The 12,053-nt window shown below is 41.3% G+C and overlaps 1 protein-coding gene across 1 annotated transcript in view; it reads left to right on the top strand.

Moving 5' to 3' along the window:
* The window catches only part of LOC130577536 (neuron navigator 2-like), a gene marked incomplete at its 3' end in the record, with an annotated part of 111,914 nt that extends 109,914 nt beyond the window's left edge, over positions 1 to 2,000 (top strand). Inside the window, exon 11 of the mRNA XM_057372979.1 lies at positions 1,878 to 2,000. Coding sequence (XP_057228962.1) covers positions 1,878 to 2,000 — 123 coding nt within the window. The remainder of the gene's footprint in view (positions 1 to 1,877) is intronic.
* Positions 2,001 to 12,053: the final 10,053 nt, after the last annotated feature.

Here is a 12,053-nt window from a genome sequence, read left to right as displayed (position 1 = left end):
GATAGTAAAGAGGGTTTCTTAAAATTTCTTTCAAAGTGTATTTATTTAAAATGTGTTTTTTTCCACAGACTTTTGCAGCTAGTACCTTTMCTTTTTCTTCACCTCTCTGTTTCATGTAGAACTTGAGGCATCATTGGTTTTGGCATCTTTTCCGAGTTAAACATTGCTGGGTAGAGGATGTTGCGTCAAATAAAACTAAGATACAAAGCTTTCAAACTCTGATTACACAAACCWGTTTCAAAACACAAAAGCCTATCCTGTGTTGTTCTGGCATGTAAAAAACTTGTCCTATTGGTATGGGGGGTAAAAGTCAGCATTTATGCCTGGGCTTTTTCCCGTGGACTTGGGGGAAAAGTGTTAGAAAAGTGTGATCGAGTTGTCAAAGCTGCCAAAGGCACCCAGCTTCTGTTGGCTCATGTAAGATTTATCAGTGCTTGAAACCAGTGAAAATCTGATTTAGTTCTCAGTTTGATTGTTCACTGCTACTGCAGTGTTACTTTAATCTTTTAGCTCGCTGAGCTTCTGTGAAGAAGGTGAAATACCCTGATGCTGGTGAAAAGTCTTTGATTTCAGCGTGGCTAACTCTTAAGAGTACTATATTTATTTTCAMATATTCTGGCTAATAAGTATGAACAACAATCCATTTCAGCTGCAATAGATCTTTTGTATCAAAGGACCAATACGCCAGAAATCTGACAGCAAAGCCAAAAGCTGCATTTTCCAGCCCACATGCAAAGAGTGTTCACACAGGAACTTGTTTCATGTGCAGACAAGTAGCTGCAGTAAACCAATTAATGTACGTACATTAGATGTTTTTGCAAAAATACTCTGCATGTTTGTATAACAATATGGTTGTAAGCTCCACTCTTCTCTTCTTCCCCTTTATTTTAGTAGCTCAAGGAAAAGAAATATTCTTCCATGATAAAATATTTATAAACTGATTCAAACAGAAGTTGGAATGCCAGACCTAAGGTGAATTCCACGTGGTGCAGTGCAACTGCTCCTCGTGCTGTTTGCAGTTTTTGTGAGTTTGGAGGATCCCCACAGATCTGCTGAGTGGGGAATGCTCCTGTGTCTGATTTGACAGGCTCCTGTAGACCTGTGTGAGCTGATGGTGGTAACCCAGGGCTTACTCCACACCATTGCCCACCTCTGTTCAATTTAAGATTAATTTTTCATTTATCCGAACCAGAAAGTAAGAAATGTGCTCTTTTAGCCATTTATGAAGTGTCACGTGTCTACGTGGCAATTCTTAATGCCTAAGAATAGTTACAGTAATTTGTAGTAGTGATAGTAAATAGTAATTTTTAAATGCAGGTGTCTCAAGGTCACAGTTGCAGCCAGAGTGGAATGTAGGAGCCAAAACAAGGTTGCAAAGAACTTTTCATTCATCATKATTTTTAGGAGTCGTGGGATACTTCATATTCACTGTTCATTGACAACATCTAGGGAAGAATTCAGTGTGATTTTTGCAGCTAACTTGTGAAAGGTTTGAGATTTTGAGATTGTATTTTAGCCCATGCAAAACAATTCAGGGCAGTGTAAACCATGTATTTTTTGGGCAAGAAGGGATCATTAATGATAGCTTTCACAAATACTGAATTACTTCTCTATGGGCATCCTTAATAAAAGTTAAGCATTCTGTAAGTGTCCTTTATCACATTTGTGTTGGAATTCAATTCTTGGTGATGAGAGAGTGCAGAGTGTGATGGAGAAAGATGAGAAGATGAAGAAGAACGACGTTTTCGTTGCGTTTCATTACGCGTAGCACCCTCAAAAGCGGGGAGACGGCGGCGTGCGGCGCGGAGAGCTGTGCTGTGCTAAGGGATGTGTTTTTCACTGGTTTCACTGAGCTGCCTCTCTCTGTTCTGTGGCAGGTACCTGACRGACGGCGGGCTGGGGCTGTACACGCGGCGGCTGACCCGGCTGCCCGACGGCATGGCCGCGGTGCGCGAGACGCTGCAGCGCAACACCGCCCTGGGGCTGGGCGACGCCGACAGGTAGGGGACACACTCCCTTCTGCTTCTGATATCTATGTCTCTGAGGTGATTTAGCTTGTGTGTTCACAGGAATGCTCCTTGTTTTGCAGTTTTTTCCCTTGGTGTGCTTCCGCTTCTGAAATTCTGGTTTTAGTCTCTCCCTTTTGGGCTCTTTATCCTTGGGTGCATGCCATACCATCAGTGCATGCGTGTCACCAGAATTCAGCAGACACCGAGGAGAGTGACCAATTAATCATCTTGAGATGATGCAGAACAGCAATTGTTGTAAATACAATGAAACAAAAACGTTAAACAGCTCTGGTGTAACTTGCCTCTCAGATTTTCTTATTTTTAAATTACTATCTAGAATCAAACTGTTCTAAAGAGCATATGAGGCATTCTGGGGCTGAATTCCCAAACATGTTATGTCTCTTCAGGTGACCTTTTTATATTCCAAACGCTCCAGATAATAGCATTTCTGTGAACTCTCTGTGTGTCAGGAGAAATGGTGATTTTATGCCTCCCCATTGCTTTGCTGGGTTTCTGTGGGTGGGAGGCAACCAAAGAAAATGTAAAACTTTTATTTAAGTAGTGTTTGAAATAGAAAAGACCAAATTCTCTTCTCATGTCCACTGGTTCTCCCAAGTCCAATGATTCATTGTGAACAGTCAAGGCCAGATAGCAGGAATTAGGGGATCTGTGATTTATGGGAGTGCAATCATAAAGGAACCCAGTGAAATATTGTGTTAAAGTTGAGATAAATGGGTTAAATACTGTTAATTGCAGTGAGGTCAGCATATAGCTGCTGCTTTCCCTCCCAAAGCCTGGTCAGTGTTATTGTTGATGTAGTAAGTGACCCATATGCTTTTATTTCCATGAGGGGCCTCTAAGTATAGAATATCAGTTTGGAGATAAAGGTTCAAACCAATTTTTGAACTAAAGGTTTTTTCTCTTTTTGTTGTTGGTAAGTAAACAACAATTCGGGGTATATAATGCATTTGRCTTGGCATGACTGATACTTTCTTCACAGCAATGCATGTATTACCAAGGAAATACAAGTGATGGAGCATCCAGTCTTGTTTTCTAAATAAACTAAACCTGAATCTGCCAGGATTTACAACTAAATCTGCTTTGGCATCCTGGTGATGCTAGCAAAGAGCAGGATGTCAAATCCAAACAAAAGAACTGAAACCTCTCAGAGAATCCCAGCTCAGTTTGAATTACAGGTCAACATATGCCAGCCAGTTGTAAAATGTGTCTGGGCTTTTCCAGGAGCTCATATCCCTCTGTGAAATGTGCAGCTTGAAACCCAAGTGGCTCTCGCTGCTGCTCCTGTGGGTGGAGGCTCTGCCACCTTGTGCTGCAGCTGGACAAGAACTGAGTGTCACCCTCCTGTGCTGGGGTGGCTTCTGAGCACTGCCACAGTGCCAGAAGTATCTGTTCAAGCACAGCCCTGCTCTGAGATAATGCACATTATTGCTTGAGTAACAGCCTTCCTGAGAGCTGGGGGTTCCTGTCATCGCCTCCTTCCCCCATCCCATATTTGCTGTTTGCTGAGCTCCTTTGGGAGCTTCCTTGGGAGCATTTGACAAGAGGGATTATTTGGAGTTCTAAAGTACATATTGAAATATATTCCACCTGGAATGGGTGCCACTGAAATGCAATCCCTAGGATCAAAGTTGTTTCACCTTTGAAAATCATCCTTTCAGTTCACATGGAAAGGGCAGATTTACAATAAGGATTTACAATTTTTATGCATGGCAGAAAAATTACCCTTGGTCCCAGAGCTGATGATATTATGATGTATTACTTTGGTTTAGTTTTTTTTCTATTTGGAATATAATACCTTATTCTATTCTGTAGAATAAAATATCTAATTATACCTTTCAGGAGATGAGAGATTTCTGGTAACAGGGCACTGATTTGAAAATAGCTCCTCTTTGCTTGCTGGGTGACCAYGATGTGCAGTTTAAACAAAAAAATTAGTCTTAATTTGAGCAGCAGTTTTCCAGGTGAAAACAAGCATAAAGAAAAGGAGTTGAATAAAACTGTGCAGTAATTAATTGCTTTCTTCATTCTGTCAGTGGAGGCAGTGARCAAGAGTGCTGGGTTGCTTTATAGGTCCATGCAGAAAACATTTTAAGATTATGTGGAACTTGTTCAAAGCAGATGTTGATTGAATGCAYGGGAGAGCAAGTGTGAAGGACTGTGAACCTGTGAGCATGGGGTTAATCATTAACAAGTTATCAGAGGAATCTTTGCAAAATGCTTGCTCGTTCAGTTTCTGATGTTRTTAATTGTAGAAGATTGGTTATGAGGCTTTTAATCACTGGCTCTGGAAGGTAAAGCACAGACCCTACAGGGTACATTTTCCCCTGCAGCAGGGAGCCCCAGACAAGGGAATTGAATTCAAAGCTTGATTGCAAGGTTAGTGGAATCATTGCACAGCACAGCTGAGCTTACTTTTTGACTYTGAGRTMATTTGTGTTTGCCTAGAACAAAAGYRTTTAAAATCAAAAAAGGCATTAAAATACCTTTTTATTTAGTTTGTGATTATTTCTTAAATTTAGTTTGTGATTTTTTTTCCCCAAGGTTGGAAATGAATCTGCTGTTGTTTTGTCTGTTCTATACATATATATGTACTTGKTGTGTGCCATCTGATTATTGCAGTTGATTTCACATTGTCAGACACAGCTGCTCGATCTCWGACTAAATTTTGCCCTTGCTCCATATATATGTAATTCACATTTGTAATAGGTATGGCTAAATTAAATTTGAATCAATCTTTGTGTAGTTGCTTACCTGTGTAAGCTGCTATTTCTTMATGCTAGGAGGGAAAAGTCTTTTTTTAAAAATAGTGATAAAAATGCTTAAATAACTACATCTGAGTGTGATTAGCATGGATTGTTTCCCTTTTACAGTTTTATTTGAGGTAGCATGGATTACCTGGCTTTGCACAAAGGCAGAGAAAGGTCTTCTGACTGTGAGGACTTGTCARATAGTGGATTGTGTTGTCTTGGTGCTTCCAGCAGCTCCAGCACTGATGWACTGCAGGTAGAAGAGTAAAAACAGTAAAAACTCGAGAGTGTCTGTGTCCTGATCCCATCTGATGGCTGCAGATGTCTGGTGACATTCCTGGTTAAAAACAATCCCCATTCAGATTAACTCTTAGACAGATTTGTGACTGAAGCAGCTTCCTGGCGGGCAGTAGCATTTTAGAAGTTTTTCCTGCTTTTGGAAAGATTTTTGGATAATCCCAGAGGAGGCTGTGGAGCCTGGACAGGAGCTGGACAGGAAGGAAGAATTGGARGTGAATCAGGAGCTGAGCAGAAAGCCAGAGGACATTCCATGCAGAGCACACATACTTTGCTGGGAATGAGAATGTCATTGAGTGCAGCACAAATGGGAAAAATTACAGCTTTCAAAAATAGCTGAGGAGTAATATTTTATTGTTGTTTTACATTTTATAAAAACAGATAAAGGTAGTGTATATGTCTCTTGGCTCAGGTAGCAGAAGGTATTTCACATTTGTGGGGTAAASCCCTTTGGAGTCTGTTTAAATTCACTGACTGCAGTTGAATTTCTCAAATCTGCTACAGTGATGAGGTTACTGCAAAGATGGGCTCGTTCTTGGTGGTGGAGGRAGGTTGTTGGATTGGCTTCATAATCAGGGGAACTTGGATCACACTTCAGAAGGGCTGAGAAGCAAGCTGAAGCAAGTCAGCAGGTTGGGGAAATATTGGCCTGTTTTGAAAAGTGGGGAGGGAGGATGTCACTGCTTTTGGGAGGAGGCAGATTCCCCTGAAAACAGAATTACAGTCACGGTTCTGATGGGTATAGCTTAAAAACCTGCATCAARTTTCCTTTAAGCTGCATCAAATTTACCTTTTTTCTTTTTTTTTTTTTTAAGGTGCTGCTTTATTGTAGACAATGGAAAACATTATAATACAAGGAAAAGAAAAAGGAAATTTTAGTTAAAAAGTTCTTTTTATAGTTTTATGGTAGGATAAGACACCTTTAAGTCCTGATTGCGTGGTTTCACTTTTTCTTCTTAATTGAGCCAGTGAAGCTAAATGAGRGGCGTTGCAGAATTGTTTTACTGCTTCAGCAGTGGTAGCACAATACATGAGAAAAGTGGAAAACCAGAGAAAATTGTTCTGAATAGATCCCTCCAGACACATAAACTGGAGTGTCTTTGTCTTAAGTTGTTAAAACGTGACTGGGTTGTATCTTAAACTTCAGGTGGTCCCAATGTTGTAATAATACACAGAAAAATAGATATTCCTGCCTTGGAATAGCAGTGGAATTCCCATCATCTCCTTCCCCCGCAGCATCTCCCTGTCCTGCACTCTCTCAGGAGTGCTGACAGAAGTGTTGGTGGAGTTTCACTGGGAAGGAGCTTTGCAGGGAGATTCCTCTGRTGTTTTATGTGACTCAGTTTGCAGGGGGAGGGTGTCTTTCCTGTCCCTGATATCCATTGGAGTCACCTGCAGAGCTCAGGAGATCTCAGCTGAGGCTGTTGCTGCCACATCATTTCTGCTCTGCCTGAAGTTTCATCCATCAGCTCACAGTTCCTTCACCTCCACCAAGTCCTGGCAGCTGCACTTGCCTGAAGTTGTTGTGATTCAGATAATTTATAAATYCTGCTTTTCCCATTTCATTTCCTTGCTGGGACAGCAGAACACCCCCATCTAAGGCTCCTGTATTCCAAATAGGCATAATTTTCTAAAAAATAACTTCAAATTCTCCAAATTGTATTAGGATAATATCRATTAAAAATGGTTTTGAGCATTCACTGCTCGCTGTGGCTGTGCTGTGAGTCACTGCAGTTTGTGTGTGTGCCCATCTAGAGTTGCTCAACAGCAAAGTCACAGGGCTGGTGAAATGATTCATTGCTCTTTTGGACCATCTGTTTGGATTTTATCACTAAATTAGAAAAAAAAAAAGGGCTACTGCTTTGAAATATTCAGGTTGTACCTTGGTACCTGCAGATATCCATCTCTCTGTCTTTGAAAGATCCCACGTTTATCTTGAAAACTGACTTTCAGAAGTGGGGGAAATTCACATTGCAAAGATTCTTTGAAGTTTATGGCCTTGGGATCTGCTGATTAGAATCACAATACCATATACTTTCATTTTCCAAGGAATCTTTCCACAAGCTGCAATCTGAAGTGGTTTTAGATTACATAAAGTAATTGCAAAGTTGAGCAACAAACAGTTGAAAACAGAGGTGTAGTAGCTGTAACTTGGGGCTGAGATGAGCATTCCCAAAAGGAAGAAAAGGCCACTCCATATACAGATATGGCAAGACATTCAAGSGAAGCAGCATCTGTTTCAGTGCTCTAAAGATGACAAACTTCCTGTAAACTTCTCTTGGGGTCTAAAACAGAAGTTAGAATTGTCATTACTTAGCCCAAATGTTAATTCTRTTTAGAGAGGCATGATGGAATGCACGTGGGTTTGGAAGTTTTGTTTGTGTCTCAGGCTTGGCCTAATTTTACTCCTTATTATGGCAGCTACGAGTGTGATTCCAGCTATCAGCTCAGTGAGGCTGGGAGTTGTTTGAAGGCTGGAGAGGGTCTTGAGGAGGGGATGACTTAAGGAAGTAGATAATTTTTTTTGGCAGAGATTGTATAAAAATTTCTCTCCAGGCTCCAAATCACCACATCATGTAGCAGGTGTAGGATTGACCWGGGCAGGGCTGACTGTTAAAGCAGTTTTGTGCCTATTAGTTAACTTTTTGTAAAATAAAACTTGGTTCTCCTGTGGAACAATTCCTTTTCCATGTATTCATGGCCACAATAAAAAARCAGATTTTATTGCAGTTATGTGCATCCCAGAAGCCAAGAATTACCCTGTTCTTCTCTTGCTCAGGTGTTCAGGTGCTTTCTGTTACCTGGTTTAGTAGCTCCACAGGCTGACAAGGCAGCTGAGAGCAGTTTTTAGCCTTTTTCAACAACTTCTTGATGTGAGAAGGTGCAGTTCTATCACTCAGTACCAAAAACAAACCAAACACTCAGCAGCTGCTGCTCTTCCCTCCAAAGCCAGTTGACTGGGCAATCTTTACATGCTTATAGGGTTATATATCCTTTATATCCTTATATGCTATATAGGGTTATCCCTCTAGTTCTAATCCTCATCAACACTGTTTTGGTTAGATGTAAACAGGTGTAAGAGATAGCCTGGGCCCAGGCTTTGGGAGCTGCATTTCTTGTTGAAACCTTTCCCTGCTGATTCTGGTTCTTTGTGATTCTGGGATCCTTCCTTTTCTGGGGGGCGTTCAAACCTTTCCTGTAGCATTAAATGTTGAAGGCAGGAGCTGCTGCTCTCTCCCAARCCAAGGGAGGGTGGGAGGTGCCCTCAGGGAGCAGCTCATGGGGACAGAGCCAGGATTTTCCTTTTTTTGCTGTGTGAGAGCTTTGTCACTTCCTCTGCACCGTGGGGACAGGTGAAGGGACCTCACCTCTTSCAGAGCCTCTGTGAAAACACAGAAAACTGCCTTATTAAAGCAGCTGAATAATTTACACCCAGGGATGGCAAAATCATGATCCTGCAGCACTGGAACTAGATTTTCCTGAAGGGATGCTTCTTCTACGCCTCCACTCTGAGTGTGTAAGTACAAAGTCGATCTCAGTGCTGATTTGGAGGCGCTCCTGAAACCCTCTATTTCTGCTTCTGCTGCCAGAGATTAGCACTGTCTTTTCTGTTGTATGAAGTGGCTTTCAAAACACTTTAGGCATGTGGGAAATTAAGCTTGTACTCGGAGGGTAAACAAGATTGTAGATACAAAGGGCATTTTGAACTGTATCAGGGGCTTTGTGCTTTGCATGACAAACCGGAGAATGTGAAATGCCTGCTGACATAGAGCAGACTTTGTTGTTTGGTTTTCCATGTCGAATGGCAAGAGAGTCAACACAGTCTCACAACTGACCTACACCAGTAACCTCTGAGTTTGGGATTTGGAGATTGAATAGATAAAACTAATAGCAGACAGCTGTCAGGCTCCCAGAGCAGGATCACTGTTTGGGGTTGTTGGAGGAGCGTGCAAGCTCAATGTGGCTGTAAAGCAAATTTCTAGACCTGTGATTTTTTCAAATATTGTGTTTATTATTGGAAAACCTGAAGATTCTCCCTTTGATCTTTGTCCATATTTGTTGGCCTTAATTGTACATTTCAATATATATTTATTTTTCCTCCTGCTATACAGCCATCTATTCTCTTGTGACTATAATAATATTCTATTAGTATTTGTTTCCATGTAAATGGAAACATTAATGTTAATAACCAGGATCTAAGATTTCTATTTAGCAGATGAATGTTTCCTGCAATAGTATTGTTTGGAAAATATCGGAATTCTGAGTCTAAATGGGAAACGCATGTGTTTTCCTGCACGTTCTTCTGAGCTTTGCTGGAGTTTCTTTACTTCTTTCCTTCTTTTCTTCCTTCTTTTTCTTCTCTTTTTTGTTTCGTCTTTTTTCTCCCTTTCCTTTCCTTTCCTTTCCTTTCCTTTCCTTTCCTTTCCTTTCCTTTCCTTTCCTTTCCTTTCCTTTCCTTTCCTTTCCTTTCCTTTCCCTTCCCTTCCCTTCCCTTCCCTTTCCTCTTTCTTTTATTTTTTTTCTCTTTTCTTTATTAAATTTCTTGAAAATTCAGTCACTTATTCTCAGTTTCATGCCCTCCAGTGAAGAGCTTTTGAGCTCTGTAGGTGGGGTGAGGGGTCTCCATCAGTGGATCCTCTCCATGGAACTCAGGGTATCTCAGATTCCTGTACAATGGAATGAGACACTCCTAAATTGGACAGCTGACTAAAATGTCTGTAATTGGATGGCACCACTCCCCAGGTACATCCAGTAAGTACCCACATCTGCAGCACAGCAGAAGGAGCTCTAAGGTATCCACAATTTCGGGCTCCTGTTTRAAATGCTGGCTATTTCAGTCATCTCCTGCAGCTGTCCTGACTGGCAGCTCCTGTGCTTTTAGGAGGTAATGAAGTGAGGAGGTTACTTTTGGGCTGACTGATGTCAGAGAAAGTGAAAGCATCCCTGATCTGGCATTGGTAGGATTGGAAGATGTTTTCAGGTAAAATGAAGGTTCTTTCCCTGTTTCCATGGCAGCTCACAAAGAGGTGCACTCTTTTCCCTTCTGCCACAGCCCTTGTCTGTCAGCTGTAACTGGGTTTTCTTAGCACAGGGAATGTCTTATTTCCCACGTGTGCCCACAGACGCAAGTGCAGAGGATTGGGTTTATGGATCCTGTGGAATGACTGTCTGTCCTCAGTGGAAGGAAATTCCATCTCTGGAGAGCTGCTGTGCTGCATTTTACCAGCTGGGAGCAGAGTGGCAGGGGCAAAAGTGCAYGACTCTTATTTGTGCTGCCCCAGGATTCTTGGAGCTACTGCTTTTGTCACGTATTCCTTGGTGTCCAACAAGAAATTCCATATTGGGGGTCCATACACTTCTTATCTGKAAATCCTATCCTGCTCTTCTCAATTGCTCAGCTTCCTCATGACATGGAGATTTTTCACCAGTATGATAAGGGGACTCTGTGACCTTTTTATGACAGCTCATGAGATTCACAGTGACATTGAGACTCCACAGAACGAGTGGTCACTTTGCTCCTGATCTTTCTGCACTGAGCTCCAACATCCTGAGGCTTAACCAGCTCCATGGGGTCTAAAAACACTCTGCTGTCATATAAACAGGCATTAAGGCTTCCACATCATGTTCTTATGTTGTTTAAGTATGTGCAGTTAAATATACATTTGGCCAGGATAAATAATTACACACTGCACAGTGGAAACACTTGGAGCTACRTCGTGCTGTTACAGCAGTATTATTGAGAATGTGGGCAATTTGTTTTTATTAGTCAAAGTTTTTTTGGACCTTCTCACTAAAAATGAAACATTTGATTTTATTAAAACCAATTGCTTGATTTGAGGCTGATTAATTTGCTGTGAGTGGTGTTGGAACGTGTGAAATCTGCGTGCAGCGTTAGCACAGGGTGCCCGAGTCAGCACCCCATTGCTGGGGGCTGTGTTTATGTGTGGCCAGGTATAGGTGGTCAATAAGTAGCCAGAGGGTAAATGCCAAACATTGGAAGGCTGATTAGAGCCTGAGCAAAGTCCRAGGGCTGAGGTCAGCTCTTTTTAACTGTATGTATTTTTTTGTTGTGCCTTAACTTACAAAGGCTCAGCTCAGCAGCTGCTGTGGAGTTGCCATGTGCTCTCATCAGCCCCAAGTAATATTTTCATCTTTTTAATCTAATTTTAGCTTTAAAGTTTATCTTTTCTGATTATGTTGTTAGTGTAAGTTAATTTTCATATGTATCCACTAATTCATTCGTTTTGRTTCGGGGGAAATGAGCGAACCACCTTGAGCGTTCAAAAAGGTTTCATTCCCTCTTTCATGTTCACTGTCAAGRTTGATTTATTCTTGTTATGAAACTTGCAGCTAGAAATACTCTTTGTAACATGACTTAATGCYTTAAACATTTCTTTGAAACCATTCATGTTATTTGATACCATCTGATACATAGTTTCGTGTTTCATTTACATTTTTATGCAAAGACTTACTTTTTATTTTCAGGGGTGACTGAAACATGTTGCATTTGCAAAACAGGATCTGTTTAGAAAGCGGGAGGAGTGAACAGAATATCAGGAAATTGCTGGAGATGTGTTTATGGGCAACTGTGTATCTCTGTGGAAAAASATAGTGGGGAAAGGAGAAGGAAGAATCGCCACCATGAGCCTGTGCGAGAGAAATGTGAGCATACTGTGCCAGATCGAGGTCACAGAGGTTACACTCACCCAGGAAAGCCTTATGTTCCACTTAACCTGTGTTTTGGGGCTGTKTGTATCCTCTGTCTACTCCTAGGCAGAGGATTTATCCACTTATGCTTTGAGAACATTTCTGAACTGAAGGACTCATGAGATGGATCAGGTGGTGGAAAGAAATCTGCATTTACACATTTCTGATGTCTAAATGAGGGAAGGTAGAGATTTTCTGAGATCAGAAGATGATGATTTCAAGCTGAAGTCAGGCTGTGAGTTCTGTGCTCTAATTCCTGTCGAAATCCTTT

The sequence above is a fragment of the Malurus melanocephalus genome, unplaced genomic scaffold, assembly GCF_030028575.1.
Source record: "Malurus melanocephalus ecotype Western Australia unplaced genomic scaffold, MMel_1.1 scaffold_182, whole genome shotgun sequence".
Classification (NCBI taxonomy): domain Eukaryota; kingdom Metazoa; phylum Chordata; class Aves; order Passeriformes; family Maluridae; genus Malurus; species Malurus melanocephalus.
The sequence above is the reverse complement of the archived record's forward strand: the minus strand, read 5'-3'. Positions and strand labels throughout refer to the sequence as shown.